Source organism: Somniosus microcephalus, chromosome 23 (genome assembly GCF_052327205.1).
Source record: "Somniosus microcephalus isolate GS21.2 chromosome 23, FLI_Smic_1.0, whole genome shotgun sequence".
In the NCBI taxonomy this organism is placed as follows: domain Eukaryota; kingdom Metazoa; phylum Chordata; class Chondrichthyes; order Squaliformes; family Somniosidae; genus Somniosus; species Somniosus microcephalus.
In genome coordinates, this window is record NC_141009.1 from 31,482,304 (window position 1) to 31,500,975 (window position 18,672).

The 18,672-nt window shown below is 39.9% G+C and overlaps 2 protein-coding genes across 4 annotated transcripts in view; one reads left to right on the forward strand and one right to left on the reverse strand.

Moving 5' to 3' along the window:
• Nucleotides 1-47: 47 nt before the first annotated feature.
• Nucleotides 48-16,435, forward strand: LOC147101789 (uncharacterized). 3 transcript variants are annotated; one of them, XM_085965732.1, is made up of 8 exons: nt 48-152; nt 946-1,159; nt 3,535-3,667; nt 4,028-4,140; nt 5,800-5,899; nt 6,508-6,632; nt 11,896-12,135; nt 13,269-16,435. In XM_085965732.1, the coding sequence occupies exons 2-8, from the start codon at nt 1,063-1,065 to the stop codon at nt 13,373-13,375; spliced, it is 915 nt and encodes a 304-aa protein (XP_085821858.1). In that variant the 5' UTR covers nt 48-152; nt 946-1,062; the 3' UTR covers nt 13,376-16,435. The 3 variants fall into 3 exon arrangements, with proteins under 3 accessions (XP_085821858.1, XP_085821859.1, XP_085821860.1); XM_085965733.1 differs by having other exon boundaries at nt 132-211; XM_085965734.1 differs by lacking the exon at nt 48-152 and having other exon boundaries at nt 1,070-1,159; nt 3,525-3,667.
• Nucleotides 16,436-17,503: 1,068 nt separating this feature from the next.
• Nucleotides 17,504-18,672, reverse strand: part of cdk5rap2 (CDK5 regulatory subunit associated protein 2) — a 98,553-nt gene continuing 97,384 nt past the window's right edge. The window contains exon 44 of the mRNA XM_085965736.1: nt 17,504-18,338. Within this exon, the coding sequence (XP_085821862.1) occupies nt 18,190-18,338 (149 nt within the window). The 3' untranslated portion in view covers nt 17,504-18,189. The remainder of the gene's footprint in view (nt 18,339-18,672) is intronic.

Below are 18,672 nucleotides of genomic sequence, written 5' to 3' on the forward strand. Positions count from 1 at the left end.
GCGGAGGGTTACGAGGTGTCTCGCCCCGGGAGGGAGGGGGAGTTTGACGCAAGCGGCGAGTGACGCAATGCGTGGTGACGCCATGGGCGAGTGACGCAATGCGCGGTGACGTCATGGGCGAGCGCCGCCGGGCTGAGGGTGACGGTTGGAGGGTGAGTGAGCGCGGATGTCAGAACAGCAATCGGAGTGAGCCGATTAACTGCATCGCTGGGTATTTGTATCCACCATTTATGCTGGATTTGTATTAAAGAAACCAAAATGAAAAAATACGACTCTTCGAACGTCAATGTTTTAAAAAGACGTATTTATTATATCTGTCTTCGCACCTTCTCCCCTCCATCATAAAGAGAGACTTGCATTTGTATAGCGCCTTTCACAGTCTCAGGACGTGAGATGCTTTACAGCCAATGAAGTATTTTTTTGAAGTCCACTCACTGTTGTAAAGTAGGAAATGCGGCAGCCAATTTGCAATCAGTAAGCTCCCACAAACAGCAATGTGATAATGACCAGATATTCTGTTTTGGTTATGTTGATTGAGAGATAAATATTGGCCAGGACACCAATGATAACCCCCCTGCTCTTCTTCGAAATACTGCCGTGGGATCTTTTACGTCCACCCGAGAGAGCGGACGGGGCCTCGGTTTAACGCCTCATCTGAAAGACGGCATCTCCGACAGTGCAGCACTCCCTCAGCACTGCACTGATGTGTCAGCCTAAATTTTTGTGCTCAAGTCTCTGGAGTGGGACTATGAACCCACAACCTTCTGACTCAGAGGCGAGGATGCTACCAACGGAGCCATGGCTGACACAGTATCTGACAGTGTAGTGGTTATATAGACAAAAATAGCAGCTATTTTGCCCACTAATAGCAATAAGATGAATGAGCTGTTTTCAGTTGTGTTAGCTGAGAGAGGAATGAAATAATCTGTGATTCTTTTGTAATAGTTGCTATGAAGTTGAAGGCACCCACGGCAAATTCCCTTATGTCTTGAAGAGAACAGCACGGCCTTGATGAGAGAAATTCACACCTTTGTTCTCCAGGCTTATATTAAAATGGTTTAAATGGATAACCATTGTTTGGAGCATCAGAATATGCTTGGTGAAAAACTTTATAATGCCATCTTCCCACAACATCCGGAAATGGCCATAAAACTTACAGGTACAGTCATGTTATTTTCATACTGTACTATACCTCAGGGGTTGGTCTTGGGATCCTGGATATAATTTAGAGATATGATTTGCGTGAGGGTATCATAAGCAAAATCTCTAAATTTGCCGATGATACCAGAAGAGAATTCAATGCAAATAATGAGAAGCAGAGAACAACAACAACAACTTGTATTTATATAGCACCTTTAACGTAGTAAAACGTCCCAAGGTACTTCACAGGAGTATTATAAGACAAAAAATTTGACACCGAGCCACATAAGGAGAAATTAGGGCAGATGACCAAAATCTTGGTCATAGAGGTAGGTTTTAAGAAGCGTCATAAAGGAGGAAAGGGTGGTGGAGAGGTTTAGGGAGGGAATTCCAGAGCTTAGGGCCTAGGCAAAAGAAGGCATGGCCACCAATGGTTGAGTGATTTTAATCAGGGATGCTCAAGAGGGCAGAATTAGAGGAGCGCAGATATCTCGAAGGTTGTGGGGCTTGAGGAGATTACAGAGATAGGGAGGGGCGAGGCCATGGAGGGATTTGAAAACAAGGATGAGAATTTTGAAATCGAGGCGTTGCATATCCGGGAACCAATGTAGGTCAGCGAGCAGGTCAGAAGAATTAGATATTTTTAGATAACTGCTAGTAGGTGAGATAAGCATGCAAGTGCAGCAGGCGGTCAAGAAGGCAAATGGTATGTTGGCCTTCATAGCGAGAGGATTCGAGTACAGGAGCAAGGATGTCTTGCTGCAGTTGTACAGGGCCTTGGTGAGACCACACCTTGAGTATTGTGTGCAGTTTTGGTCACCTTATCTGAGGAAGGATGATCTTGCCATGGAGGGAGTGCAGCGAAGATTCACCAGACTGATACCTGGGATGGCAGGACTGACGTATGAAGAGAGATTGGGTCAATTGGGCTTGTATTCGCTAGAGTTTAGAAGAATGAGAGGGGATCTCATTGAAACTTATAAAATTCTAACATGACTAGATGCAGGAAGGATGTTCCCGATGGCGGGGAATCCAGAACCAGGGGTCACAGTCTAAGGATAAGGCGTAAGCCATTTAGAACTGAGATGTGGAGGAATTTCTTCACCCAGATAGTGGTGAACCTGTGGAATTCTCTACCACAGAAGGCAGTTGAGGCCAATTCATTAAATATATTCAAGAAGGAGTTAGATATCTTTCTTAAAGCTAAAGGGATCAAGGGATATGGGGAGAAAGCAGGGACAGGGTACTGAATTTGGATGATCAGCCATGATCTCATTGAATGGCGGAGCAGGCTCGAGGGGCCGAATGGCCTACTCCTGCTCCTATCTTCTATGTTTCTATATGTATAGTTCAATGTCGATAAGTAAAATAATTAGTATGGGGGGCCTAAAACCACAGTAAGTGTTAAATTGAAATGTCATACTGGGTGCTGATCAGGAAAGCAATCCAGGGGTTATGTGGATAAATCAATGAAACCATCAGCCCAGCATTTATTTGTAGTAAAGCAGAAAATTAAGGTGCTGGGTTATAGTATCAGTGGATAGAATATAAATCAAATAGGCTATATAGTTGTTGTGAATAGTTTTGGTTAGATTCCATTTCAAGAACCATGGGAAGGCTATTATAGCCCTTGAGACTTGAGTAACTAGGATGATAGAAATCAGAAATACAAGTTACAAGGAAAGATAAGGAAGTTGGGCTTATTTGTTTTGGGAAAGAAAACTCCAAAGTGGCCTTACTGAATTTTTCAAGATTATGTAGAGGATTAACAAATTGATTCAAGTAAGTATTCACTTGAACAGAGGGCTGATATACAAGGGACCCAAGTTAAAAATGAAGAAGTTAGAAATGGAAAAGATAGTTAAGTGGACCATTTTTATTCCACAAAGGGGAGAAGCATTATGGAATAAGTTACGGTGGAAGGCCATTGAAGTGAACAGTATAACATCGTTCCAGAGGCAAGTAGATGCATTTCTGGAGAAAGAAAGGATTGAGAGATATGACGCGCAGTCAAAAGAGGACAAAAAGGACAGGCCTACCAACCGTAAAAAATGAATAAAAGGGTTGAAATTGCACTGTGTGAAATTAGTAACAAATACAAATTCCTTCCATGATTTTAACAATTTGGATATCTTCATGGAGAAAATTTCTGATGTTCATTGTAACAAAATAGTAAATATGTTGTGAAGAATGCGTTCATAATTTTGCAATACTTTATAAACTGTATTAATCTTCTCAGTGCTTAGTGGTAGAAGAGGAAAGTAGTGATTCATATCAAATTAACTTATGCCGACAGTTGTAAATAATGATTTTAAATACGTTAAATAATACCATAAACAATACTTGCATTTATATAAATAACTAAATTGTCCTTTTGTTTTGAGCTTCTTACAGGGATGTTGCTGGAGCTCCCAGTTCCTGTGCTGGATCAGATGATACGTGATGAGAAACTGCTGTCTGCTGGACTTCAGAAAGCACTTAGCACACTTCAGAATTCCACAGAGAAATGGCAAGACATAAATAAATGGTATATAGAGGTGCCATGTGCAGAAGGAGGAGTTTTTGGAATCTAATGTTATCTCTAATCATTTTCATTGTGAACTAAATTAGACAATACACTTGTTTTAGTTTTAGGTAAACCTTTGTTGTTAACGTTTTGAGTACCAGTTCAGTTTTGGAGTGTGAGATGGATTACTGTTTAGTAATGCCCATCATGTTGCTGCTGGATTGGCACTGCTTCACTGCTGGAATCACTGATTTTATTTTAGGGAACTGACACCGCCTTAAATTGAATGTGACTGATTTAATCTCAAAAGGGTTAATGTTTTCTGCATGTAGTAGAGTTAATTTTGATGTCAGAGAAAAAAATATTTTGTTTGACTTCCAGTATGTTTAAAATTGTGCAAGACGACACGGATTCTGATTCTACTGATTCATTAGGGGAGCAGCTGTATGACCTGGTGGACATCCATAATACTGGACATAGTGAGAAAATAACAGGTTAGTTAGCAAAATCTAAAAGATTGCCTTCTTCAATTACAAAACAATAAGTTTCTGAAGTTGAAAATTTGATTGGAAGTTATGAGATTATTTTGTTACAATAGTAGAGCTTAACATCAGTGCACGTCAACATTTCTGCTCACCAGACTTCCTGAGCTCTGTTCTGGATTTCAGCACTGTTTATTTTCATTTCACGACCTCAGGATGTCCCAAAGCGCTTTACAGCCAATGAGATACGTTTTTTCTCTCTCTCACATGGCAGCTGTCGATCATTCTGCCATCGCCGTTTACACTTCATCTAGAGTCATCTTTTGTTTCTTAACTTGTCCCATTACCATCTCCTTTTGCCTTGCACCATCATCCCTTTTGTCTCTTAATCTCTCCTGCCTTCCAGCCTATCACGGACCGTCCCTTTTGTTCTTTCCTCCCCCTCCCCCCTTTCCCTGCCCCTACACTTTGCCTAAAAACCTGTTCCATCTCCAGCTTTTTCCAGTTCTGACGAAAGGTCATCGACCTGAAACGTTAACTCTGTTCCTCTCTCTACAGATGCTGCCTGACCTGCTGAGTATTTCCAGCATTTTCTGCTTTTATTTCAGATTTCCAGCATCCGCAGTATTTTGCTTTTGTCTTTGTTTGAGATATTTTTGAAGTGTAGTCGTTGTTTAATGTGGGGAAACGCAGCGGCCAATTTGCGCACAAACCGCAATGAGATAAATGACCAGTTAATCTGTTGGTTGATGGATAAATATTGGCCAGGACACTGGGAGAACTACCCTACTCTTCTTGACTCAAAAGTGCCTTAGGATCTTTCATGTGCATCTGAGAGGGCAGACAGGGCCTCAGTTTAATGTCTCATCTGAAAAACGGCACCTCCGAGAGTGCAGTGGGCTAGTCCCTGGAGTTCCACAACCTTCTGACTCAGAGGCGAGAGTGCCACAACTGAGCCAAGGCTAGCCAGTGCTAAACTGTTTATTGTTTTTCAAAAAAAAGGTTGCCAGATAGCCAGATGTAATATTTAGTAATGGCTGCTGGATTGGTACCACCTCCACTGCAATACTGTCTAGTCCTCATAATTCAAAGTTGCTTTTTAATGCAAATTTTCTTTAATGATCCAGTAATTCCAAATGAGGAAAAATTTACAATATCTGCAAATATCTCAAAAACCTAATTGTCCAAGAATAAAAATAAGTAGCAAGTAAAGATTACTAACAAGAGTTTTTTTTAAAGAATTGGTGTTAAGAAAGATAATTACTAATCTGGATAAAAGTCCATGTTTGAATAACTATACTTACATTTCTGGTGAAAGGAACGCAACCATATGTTCAAAGAATAGTAAGATTATATTATATAGGGAGACAAATCTACTGAACAGCAGCATTGACAGGCTACTAAAATGAAACAGACTTTAATGAATAGTTAGCTTATATTTTTTGAGTGTCACCTAACCTCCTCACCATCTTGCAAAAAAATTGAATTATCAGATAATGAGCAACTTTGAATTAAACGGAGTAGACCTATGGTTGGATACAGGATTTATATTTACAGCTTCTCAAATGGGGAGATGGTCACAAAACAAGTTAAAGTTGATGTTTAAGTACAAATTATAAAATACTTCTAATTGGACTGCATGTACATATGTTTTGGTGCCGATTTCTTTAGGTATGCTGCTGGAATTGGGACGGAATGAAGTAAAGAAACTGGTCAGTGACTCACAACTGTTGGAACAAAAGATTCACATTGCACAGGAAGCGCTTGAACAGTAAGTTTGTGTGTATCCAATACAAACAAGTGTTTAGAATATATTACACTCCAATGCACTTTATTATGGTTATATTTATGTTAATATACTACAAGCCAAATGTATGCTGAATGTTTAAATGTCCTAATCCAAATGTACACTCTCGGGAGCCGCAAGCCTACATTTCGTTGTACTGCACTTGTGCACTAACAATGACAATAAAAGTTGATTTGATTTGATTTGAATTTCTCTGTGGCCATTGACAAAATGCCCATGAGCAATGGTGTGAATACCAGCCATAGCTTATCCCCATAATCTGCTGGATATAGAAACAGTGGAAGAAACGGGCTGCCTCATGGTCCGCTAGGCACGGAAGAGAAGAAGAAGATTGCTTGAGCCGATGGTTTATAAGGGTCTGAAAATGGAGGGTTGCTTTGGAAATGCTTGGACTTGTTGGAAGTCAACACATTGAAATTTAAAACAAACCAGTCTGTTTTTAGACAACAGGGCCAGCAGTGCAGATCTATTTTGCATAATGTGTTAATATGAAGTTAAAAGATGTAAATAAGCACCTTGTACAATATCCCATGTACAGTACTTCAAAAATTCAATGCTTTTCACATTTTTAGAAAAATGCCTAATGAGAGGAAGGTCTCCATCAATTCAGATTTTGATGATGTGAAGGAGAAGCTGGGAGAGAAGATTTTTGAACTGGTAGAAAAAATTGATCCACAGAACTCCGCTTACATCACTGGTGAGGAGAGCTCTTATCTTATATCCTTTGATTATATGAATTATTTTTTGTGGGGTGACAAATCTATTGAACAGCAGGAGCATTGCCAGACTACTAAAATGAAACAGACTCATTTACAGGAAGTTGTAAAGATTTGGGAACATATTTTATCTTCAATCATGGACTTTCACCCAGGTTAGGAATTATCTTCCTTACATCACTTCGAAAAAAATCTTTTGTAAATAGCCTTTACTTTCTACTTGTCGTTATTCTTGGTCAATTTAATTTGGCTTTTAGATGTTTGGAGATATTGCAATGATATACTGATAATAGAAAGCTCATATAAATCCCCTCATTCATGTTGACTTATCAATGGAGTACATTTGGCTCTTGCTGAATGAATTTTTCAATAAATACTCTCACATGTTCACATATATTTCCACCGTTAACAAAATCATCAGTGAGCTAAATTTCTTCCAATGGAGACACCAATAAAGAAAATCAGAGTAACTTTGTGGGAACTTCCAACAAAAAGCTGCTGCATGTTTAGCAGAATCACAGAAACCCCACAGTGCAGATAGAGGCCATTTCGGCCCATCGAGCCTGCACCGACACATATCCCACCCGATCCCCGTAACCCCTACACCAACACATATCCCACCCTATCCCTGTAACCCCACGTATTTAATCCCCCTAACAGTAAGGGTCAATTTATCATAGCCAATCAACCTAACCCGCACATCTTTGGACTGTGGGAGGAAACCGGAGCACCCGGAGGAAACCCACGCAAACACGGGGAGAATGTGCAAACTCCACACAGACAGTCACCCGAGGCCGGATTCGAACCCGGGTCCCTGGCGCTGTGAGGCAACAGTGCTAACCACTATGTCACCCAACTGCTTTACCATCACTGAATGAAAATGGGGAATGATGGAAATACACAGCAGGTCCTTCAGCATCGAAAGAGAGAATAGACAGATCAAATGTGTTGAGTAGAGTCTTTTGTCAAAACTAAAAAAAGGGAAAGCAGGCAAGCCCCTTTTGTAGGGCTGACAAAAAACAGTTGTTCTCTTCCCTCTCGGACCAATTAAACATTATTGCTTTGTTGTGACTTTACTGGGAAATAGAACAGTGAAAAAAAACCGACCTGTGATTAAATTGAGTCAGTCAAGTCCTCCAGCTGCGATTTAAAGGTCCACCATTTGTAGACCGAGCACCCACCGGAGAGTCGCATTAAACACAGTGATGTGGTGTGCCAGTGCTTTGCAGTGGCTTTCTTTGCCAATATTATCTGCAACTCTGGACAGAATTGTCTTTTATCTACAGAAGGGATCTTGGGCATTGTCATTAGAAGTTAGCCCACACTTAGTCACATTGGTAGCCGTTTACGCTGCAGTCAGTATTTAAATAGTACAGATTGTGTAAAATAATCCTACAATAGGCTCAGAGGAAGGAACACAATGCATGTGAGTTGACTAGGAATTGTTAAACTTACCACCTTAACTTGGTGTTTATTAGAGAATTTATAGGTCAGTTTTCTATTGATTTCAAGGAACTAAATGCAGTACAACAAAAATAAATTCATGTTGACAATGGGACACCTGGAGAGCGGCACTAAAGCAGGGATAGATGCTCTCTGAGTGCCAGTTGAGCTGACAACCCAAAGCAAAGCTTGGTCTCAGTGGTATCCTAGTGCACCTTGTGCATCAGTGCAAATATTTCTATATCAGCCAGCCTTGCAGCTTCAGTGAGAATGCCAATTGACACTGAAGTAAGTTCATGTAAACAGGGTTGAAACTGCCTAAACGTGTTTAACTTAGGACCCCTACACTTGCAGGGAGGAGCCATTTATCTGATGAGTTTAGGTTCTGAAATCTCAGATAACGGGACATTAACCCACTGCTGTAGTACAAAAATAGTGGCCATTATGTTCAATTAACAAAGCTCAACTTCAGATTTGAACCATGGAGCTCTTCTGGTTCACGTAGTTTAAATACAAGACATACATTCATGCCAGCCAAAGACATGGTAGAGTTGGCTGATGCTCCGATTTTGATTTATAACCTGTTAACTCTTCAGTAAAAATAACCTTAATTAGTTACTCATTTCTACATGTGAGTGGCATACATTACAGCAGTCTTTCCCATTTTAAAGTATCTAAAAGTATCCTTTCAAATAAGCTTGCTGTTGAATTTTCTTTTATTCCTCTTACAAAATTGTTAAAAAGCTGCACACTTAAAAGTATGTACTATTCTAGGATAAGCGTGGCAGTAAGAAAGAGTTGTGACCTATAAAGACCTTAATCTTTGAATAGCTGGAAATAATTAGCTAGCGAGAGCTACTATTGAAGGTGCCAAACTAGAGGCAATTCCTGAGGCAGTAGTCACCTGTATTGAAAGCCATTGACGTGATCATTTATGAAGTTGCTAGATTTAGAGGAACACATTGCACCAACAGAGCACAGGTGCCAGTTTCAATCACTCCACCACCGGTGTACCGTGGCTGCAGTGTGTACCATCTACAAGATGTACCGCAGCAACTCGCCAAGGTTTCTTCGGCAGCACCTCCCAAACCCACGACCTCTTCCACCTAGAAGGACAAGTGCAGCAGGCGCATGGGAACACCACCACCTCCAAGTCACACACCATCCTGACTTAGAAGTATATCACCGATCCTTCATCGTCGCTGGGTCAAAATCCTGGAACTCCCTCCCTAACGGCATTGTGGGAGTACCTTCACCACACGGACTGCAGCGGTTCAAGAAGGCGGCTCACCACCACCTTCTCAAGGGTAATTAGGATGGGCAATAAATGCTGGCATTGCCAGTGATGCCCACATCCCATAAATGAATTAAAAAAAAATTCCCGTCCACCTTTAATGAAAGTGTAAGCTCTTTAATATCGATGTCAGTAGAGGAAGCTCTCTAGGCTTTTACATTTAGAACAATGAAGCATTTTGGTAACTAAAAGTACTGGCGACAGCAACATTTTCAAAAGAAATCAAGTTCATTATTAATCGTTACCCCTGCAATCTAGTACTAGTGGGATGGAATGAAACTGGGAATAAATACTGTAGATCTGGACAGAATATTGATATTTTTTGAAAACAAATATAATTATAAGAGAAGATTTTCACTATTTTTCCTCAGCAAGTGGATAATGCTGGCAAGGTTGCATTTATTGCCCATTGCTAGTTACCCTGAGAAAGTGGTGATGGGCCTTCTTGAAAACAATTGTTTGTACAACCGAGTGGCTTGCCAGGCCACTTCAGTGGGCATTGTGAGTCAACCACATGATCCACACGTAGGCCTGACCAGGTAGCAGATTCTCTTCCCTGAAGGACATTAGTAAACAACTCGTTTTTATGACAATCTGGCATCTCTCATGGTATTTCTTTCTGGGGCTAGCCAATAAATGATCAGATTTATGCAATTCAGTTTCACAACTTGCCACGGTGGGATTTGAATTGTAGGTTGCTAGTCCAGTACCATAACTACTACAGTACTGTACATGTTTTAAGATTACAGGTAGGCAAAAAGATCTCAATGCTCTTTTAACACACATTTCTATTTCAAGCTTTTCTTCTGTATACTTCACCTTTCCTTGGTCAAGCTGGACTGCATACCACCCACGGTGAATGGGCAGGGAATGTTTGACCACCAACTTCCAGACATCTGTTGCTCCAACCAGATAGCAGAATGTGTGCAAGATTCATGACAATTGTTAGCTCTCCCTGTAGGGAACCACATGACATCTCCCACACATTCGATGAGGGAGATTGCAAACTCATTGCATGGGCACTTCAAATTAAAAGTTGGGATCTTGCTGACAACTGATTTTGAAGAAGGTCCATCTGGTTTCCTGAATATGGGCAGTAAAATAAATATCAAGACCTCAGTTTGAGGTGTTCTAACGTAACATGTTCAGTGTCTCAGGACAAATTGCTTAGCTATTGTACAGGAAACTCTCGATTTACCGGCACCTAAATAACCGGAAATCTCTGTTAACCGGCAAAATTCAGGAGTAGGTTCAGGTAAGTTTTACTTCATATTAGTGGCCGTTCCTGGATCTGTGGCTGTGTAACCGGGGTTCCTGCACCTGTTGCTATGCAACAGGGACGCTTGGTCTGCGGCCGGGGTTCCTGCACCTGTTGCCATGCAACAGGGACACCTGGATCTGTGGCCGTGTACGGGGTTCTCGTACCTTTTACTATATCTCTCTGTAATCCGGACTTTTTGATAGACCGGCACCACGCCGGTCCCGTCGGTGCCAGATAAAAGAGTTTCCCGTATTGTGAAAATCTCCCTAACACATTTATTCAACACACGGTAGTGCAGTCAGTGTTTAAAACGCCGTTAGACCTAGGATTCTGAAAGGAAGGTTCACTTCGGACTCCTGTCTAACTGGGAGCAGAGTATTGGATTTAAGGAATTTGTAGTGGAAACACAATTGGTAAGATGATATTCTACCTCAGATATCTTTAACGTGTCTTATAATTGATTTCCTAAACAGGATTGTGACATCTGGTGGCAGAACATAAACAGTGCAACAACCTTGATATTTATGCTCTCAGGCTGTACGATTTGGACACTGTTGATCCTTTTGTCAAATGTTAATGTTTCTTTGAATCAGTATTAGCTCTAGTGTCCAGTTGGAATGTTCGTTGTTTACTGGACACAGCTAGAGCTAATATTGATTCAAAGGAACAAATGCCTGTGACTTGTAACAGATTTTGAAACTAATCCAAGTTGTGTTATGAAAACTCACAAAGACAGTTCTCGCTTAGTGCCGGGTAATTTTCAACCCAGCATGATCTGAGATGTGAGTTGAATACAGGAACCATTCCACTTTATGAATTAAAATGCTAACAAATTATCATTGTGCACTTGAAAGCAAAATACTTTTTCAAACAAAATAGGCTTCCTAAACAAACAGCATTAAATGAAAATTAATGGAACATCTGTGCAGTATCATTCCACTCAAGTGTGGAGCATTTTTATTGGTATTAGAACGACAGAACCGCAGGAAAATATTACTGGAGGCTGACAATAGATTTTGCATGGATGAAGTTCACCTCTGACGTTAATCTTCATTTTAAGTACATATTGCCTGTCTTTGTCGTTGCAAATACTTTTTAAATGCATTGTTGCAGTAGCTATATTTGTCATCTATGTCGGTGAGGCTATTTGCAGTTTTAGAATTTACATTCACCAAATTCTCTACGTTGATCAGGTTCTAATTTAACAAAGAATCTAAAGCTCAGTGACTAACTATTTCTGTTTTAGGAATGCTCCTAGAAATAGATCCTTCAGCCATTCAGGTGTTGCTAACTGACAGATTAGCACTACAAGCTGCTGTTGAAAGAGCACAGGCAGCTCTCTCGCCGTCAGCTACTCAGAATTCTTCTTGCTTGTTGATTAATGAAGATGGAGGTGATCTGGACAGTGAGACCGAAAAGCTAGGAGAGGAGTTATATTGTTACATCAACAATACGAAATACAGTGAACTCTCAAGCAGGATAACAGGTAAATGTATTTATTAAAGATCCTATCCTTTATACCATATATTCTTTACACTTTTTTTTACATCTTAGTTATCTTTGACACTCCAGTGCAGTACTGAGGGAGTGCCGCACTGTTGTAGGTGCCGTCTTTCGGATGAGACCTTAGGCCTCAAACTGAGGCCCCGTTTGACCTCTCACGTGGATGTAAAAATCCATGGCACTATTTCTAAGGAGATCAGGGAAGTTTTTCTTGGTTTCCTGGACCTTTTGCTTTACAATTGGTCTTAGCTCAATAGAGTGTTAATCAGTCTGACCTCCAGCAGATACGCTTGTGAGATTACAGAATCCAGTTCAGACAACCAGGGTTTCAGCGATATGACTCCTGGATCACACTATCACATGACTAGACGTTGGGCAGTAAAGATAATCTCCTGAATATAGGCACTGTGGGTTCTGTTTATTCAGCGACAGCCAATTTACGCACAGCAAGAGCCCACAAACAGCCATGTCATAATGACCAGACAATTTGTTTTAGTGATGTTGGTTGAGGGATAAATATTGGCCAGGAAACCAGGAAAAACTTCCCTGATCTCCTTAGCTCTTTTCAAATTATATATTAAAAAAATCACTTAGTCTCCGGCTGACCAGTGTCCTTTGCCTGCATGTAACTCGTGCTCCCCTACTTTACAGTAATGTAGGTGGTGGTAAAAATGCATCTACCTGCTTACGCCACTGTGAAACCAGAACAGATACTGCACCACTTGATAAATAGTACACAACTGGTGGTCATTAGCTTCAGTAGGAGCATAGGTCAAAGAAGCTGTATAAGCATAAGTGACATTAAACTGTTTTAACTGACGGGATCACTAAAATGCTTACATTTAGTGTTTTCAGTAGTGGAATCCGTGACTTTGTAAAGAAAGCAATACAGGTTTCTGTGGTGCTGTGCTTATTATAGAATGGAAATATATGATGGAGTATTTGTGGTCCTCATTTAAAATTGTGGTTTTGTAGTGTTGAGATATCAGGTTGATTGAGTTTTTTGTAAAAATCAGTAACTCAGGGTCTGGACATCAAATAATTGAAGTTTTAGTGATTTTGATTAGAACACATAGCTCCTTTTAATGGCATTAACACCTCTGCAATCTTCTTTAGGTATGCTGCTCGAGATGCCGCGCAACAGCTTAGCAGAACTGCTGAAATCACCAGAACAACTGAACGGGAAGATCCAAATTGCTGCTTTAGCACTTAAAGATGGCTGAAAACATGATTAGTTGTTAGGAACTTAATAAATCCCACAATGATCTATAAATTACAAAGCAATCGCAGCTGCAGCATCAATTTCCATGTTTTATTTTGGATGATCAATTTAAGAAACTAGCAAGTCACAGAGCAATTTATTATTATGGTATATAAGTTGATTGAACAGAGTGAAGAGCTTTAAATTGCCGGCTTTCTTGCACCAGTAGTTCTGTCTTTGAACTGCTGGGCATTTATTTATCTACTTTGGGTGGCTTGGAATTGCATATTGCACAACCCCAGTAACAAGTTATCAATAGAGAAAGTGTCTATAAAGACCATTCCAAACAATTCAAAAGTTTTACTTTTTAATGATTAGTGACAGAGCAATGATACTGCTTCTGAGAGGCATTTGGTATAATCCATTTTAAAGAATTTAAAAATTCTATATAAAAAATCTACTAAATTACGTGATCTTTTAGAATTCCAATAACAATTAGATTAGAAAGTGTTCTTCAGAAACAAAGAGTAAAAGGAAATCTCTACTTAACTCACGGCCTGCAGCTTTGGCTTAGTATCATATTCCACATTCTCAAAAAGGTTACATACTAGGGCAAGATAAAATGTGCATTAAGGAAATCGGAGAGATTCTTGTCCTGTGAAGCTTTTCATCCAAACTATATATGCCTTTACTTTCCTATTCACTATCGGGATGTTATCAAACAGTCCTTTCAGCCAAAACATGCCAGAAGCATGAGATTTGTTGATGAATCTTCCATGATCCCAGGTTACCTACAAATGGAACATGTTTAGTTTTTTAAAATGCAATACAGTAGACATTTTTAACTGTAAACAAATTTAGGTTGTCATTACAGCACAGCAGGGTGCATATCAAGACTAAAATCAAGGTGCTGCAGGCATTTGTATAGAAGATAGATTGCACAATCTAGGCATTGATCCATATTAAAGTCCGAAGGGAAGCTAGAAAATATGCTATGCAGAGGTTAATTTTGTTTCCATCCTAAGTGAACTCTCCACCTTTTTTTGAAAGGGTATTTCACCATCTTGAGGTTTTCCTAGCCCCTGCAGCACTTGCAGCACAGAGAACAGGCTGGCAATTTGGTGCCAGGTCTCTATGCTAATGTTTCTGTTTGCCTTCCAGCAGCTTACTGTGGGAAAAATCTTTTGCTCATCAACAGCTTCATGCTGTGGTGAAGCTGAGTTTGGCAATTTCAAGTGGTGGATTAAGTCCGCATTGTTTCAGCGATCTAGATTATTTTGATACCCTCCACATACTGAGTGAGGTGTCTCTCATCATTCTGGCTCCTTTGTCTAAAGTGGGAAGAGGAGGAAGGAGGAGGCTTATCATCCAAGGCAGATCCTAATGTTTGGTTAAATGCCCAGATGACTCCTGGTGGTTGATTTTCTACAAATTAAGAGCATGTGTAAAGTTAGCTGTTGAGATGTGGCCTCGGGATTTCCTACAGGGAATCTCCCTGTCAATTTGCAGTGCAGCTCATAATCTGGTATGTGGAGAATAACTAATGAAATTGTTAATTGAAAGATACAATACTAATTTGCAGATTAATAGATGAGGGAATGAAAATATTTTATGCAGTTCCAGTGACTATGTTCACCTTTCCTATAATCATAGAATCTTAGAAAGTTACAGCACGGAAGGAGGCCATTTCAGCCCATTGTGTCCGCGCCGGCCAACAAAGAGCTATCCAGCCTAATCCCACTTCCCAGCTCTTGGTCCGTAGCCCTGCAGGTTAGAACATCCCAAGTGCACATCCAAGTACTTTTTAAATGTGGTTAGGGTTTCTGCCTCTACCACCCTTTCAGGCAGTGAGTTCCAGATCCCTACAACCCTCTGGGTGAAGAAATTTCCCCTCAAATCCCCTCTAAACCTTCCCCCAATTACTTTAAATCTGTGCCCCCTGGTTTTTGACCCCTCTGCTGAGGGAAATAGGTCCTTTCTATCCACTTTATGCCCCTCATAATTTTATACACCTCAATAAGGTTTCCCCTCAGCCTCCTCTGTTCCAAGGAAAACAGACCCAGCTTATCCAGTCTTTCCTCATAGCTAAGATTCTCTACTCCCAGCAGCATCTAAATCTCCTCTGTACCCTCTCTAGTACAATCACATCTTTCCTGTAATGTGGTGATCAGAACTGCATGCAGTACTCTAGCTGAAGCCTAACTAGTGTTTTATACAGTCGAAGCATAACCCCCCCCGCTCTTGTATTCTATGCCACGGCTAATAAAGGCAAGCATTCCGTATGCCTTCTCAACCACATTATCTACTTGGCCTGCTACCTTCAGGGATCTGTGGATATGCACTCCAGGACGCGTTATCAGTATTGTAGACTGTTGCTGCAGTATAGCTCAACTGCCACACATAGAAAAGCAGTTTAAAAAAAACCCACAATTTTATTCGGTTTTCAAAATTTGGACATTTCTCCCCTTGCACTGAAGCAACCGGATCAACTAGCTGTAGATATTGTTGCTTTTCTTGGTTGCAATATAATTTATTAGGCACTGTTTGAAGTTAATGTTGAGCACGGAGGCGTAGGCTGTGGAAAAATCCAATCACAAACAATAAGCTATGCAAGGTTCCAATAATCTTAAGATCTGCATTTGAAGTTGGATCCAGCTGTGAAAATGTGACATGGAAACTAGCTGTGGGAATAGTTAATTTACTGTCTCAAAGTATAGGAGGAATGAAGTCCATTATTCAAATACACACATTCAGTTTGGCCTTTATGAAAAATGTAAGGCAACAACTCTGTGTTCAGGAACTGCTTTGTTAACTGTGAACTGTTGAATTAGTGGCACATTACGGGCAATAGTGCAATAAAACCAATAGTGAAATTTATATTAAAACTTGGTGCATGATATCAAAAAAATTTGAATAAGGAATTATGACTAACATAATTGCTAATACTGCTGAAATAATTTTCTTGCAAATGTGTTTATGTTGCAATTGTTGCTTTGCATTAAAGCTTGTAGTGGATGCTCACACTGTATATTTCAGATCATTGTAAATAAACCACTGTAAACTGTATTCATTGCAAGACAAACTGAAATTGAATGTGCTTACTCAATATAGCTCACAATTTTCATATATATTGGTCCAAACAACTGGTTTTTAAGTAGTATCTTGGCTCCTTGCTGTGTTCAGTGCATTAGCATTGTTTAAACAATGTTGGACATTTATTTTAGGCAGGAAAAGCAGGTGCAAGCCTTTTCTGCCCATTTTCCACCATTAGTTCTCTTGTGCTAGATGTGTCTTCCCACAATCCAGCTGCCAAATTCCCATTCGTCAAAGTGAGGGTCAGTGGTACAGCAACTCGGAGTTCCCTACTTTTGTACTGTTAATGCACTCTGAGCAACTTAGAGACTGGAATACATGAGGCACAGAAGCCAGAGGGTCACTTGATCAAAGCAGAAAATGAGTTCCTGGCAGGAGAATCTGGAGATTTTGAATTTCTGCAGCTAGGAAATGATTGAGATTTTTTTTTTACAATTCTGCTGATTAGCACCCAAACCTGCTTCTACCCGTCAGACTTTAGGACTTCCCACTCACCGAGTCAGACTTCTCAAGAACAGGTATGCAATTCCCTATGGGCATACTTTTATATGCCATTATCATGAGTAGCACAGAATGGAGCGAAGGAAACTCAGTCAGTATTTAAGAGGATGCAGCTCACCAGATATTATTGACCCTGATCGACTATACAGGCAGCACAGGTCAAATGAGGGTATTACTGAGGACATTTGCATAGGAGGCACAAGAGGTCTGGAAGCCACGATGCATGCGGTGCTGTATTCTGTCCCCTAATACTGCGAGAGCTGCAGTTTGTGCTTGTGTGGAGTTGGAGCCGACTGGTCCCTGGCTGCTTTTAGCTGGGGATTTGCTGAAGAATCCAATGAAGCTCCATTGGAAGAATCTGACAGTACAAAAACTTTTATTTTCTAGACTTGGGAATCCGAGGAGAGTTTTGTTAACTTGTATACTAAAGTTTTTGGGAGCATACAGTGGTACTTTTATCTCTATACTCCAGATTTGGAAAGTAACAAAAATATTTCAAGCCTCCTTTGAATGCAATTTTATAAATATCAAAAACCAGAAAAAACTGGATAACAAATTTGGTAAAGATATAAAAATGTATTTTGAAAAATAGAGAACAGATTGAAGTCCATACATTCCAGTAAAATGTACAGTAAGGCAGTCTCCATTTCACAATTTGGAATCTTCTACATAAATTCTTTACAATAAAAACACAAACAAGGATATTAAAAAGAATCAATTTTAAGGCCAAGGCAGTACCTTATAAACATCTCAGTAGCCGGGAACGAAACATACAACAGCACAATACGATAATCTCACATTCACACAACCTCTGGATTATTTACAAAATAGATTTTTACACACTACAATTATTGCTGAACAGAGGGAATGTACAAAGGTTTCTTCTAAATTATTTGAGGTCTGAAATGTTTCAACATTTCTGAGGGTCTACATAATTTTAAAACACTTCAAATACAACAATTTTAACAGTCCATTTCTACAAGCTCACTTAAAAAAAAAAAAAAAAAATCCCTTTAACATTTCACTCTTTTTAAGTCTGCGATATTTCATCTGTACTGTTCCAACTGCTACGGTCTCTGAAAAGTACTTAAGGTTACATCTAACATTTTTACTGGTAGACATGCAGGAACAGTTCCGCACTCTGTGCAAAAAAGCTAATTTCCAGGCAGAAATAACATTACAAAAAAAATCAAATCAGCATTTCAACCTGCAAACTGACAGGCTGCTTTAAGAAGATTATTTTCAATAGCTGCAAAATGATGAGGTCAAGGAGTCAATTTTTTCTTCAGAAGTAGAGCAAGACTCTTTGTGGAAACCACAACTGAAGGCAGCTGTATCAACTGTATTAATTAGTTCCCATTTACTGGCGGAGCTTCGGAAGGTTGGGTCTGCTTGAAGAAAAAAAAAATTACTGTTGAGATGTTTTTGAGAAGAACCTTGAAATCAGAATGACATGAAGCAGTCAGATGATTTCAAGCAAATGTTAGCAAGTTACACAAAATACTGCCAACTGTCACTTCACAAACATTCAGACCAAACTTGTACAAATCGTGTAATCAACACCACAAGCATAAAAATGCAGTTACTTTGACAGATTTACGATCATGCACAACTAAGGGTATTTTAAGAAAAGAGAGCAGACTTTTAATATGAATATAAAACTGGTTCTAACAAACAGTAAACCAGGAGTCACATTACATTAATCTGCAAACAGCAGCATCAGGA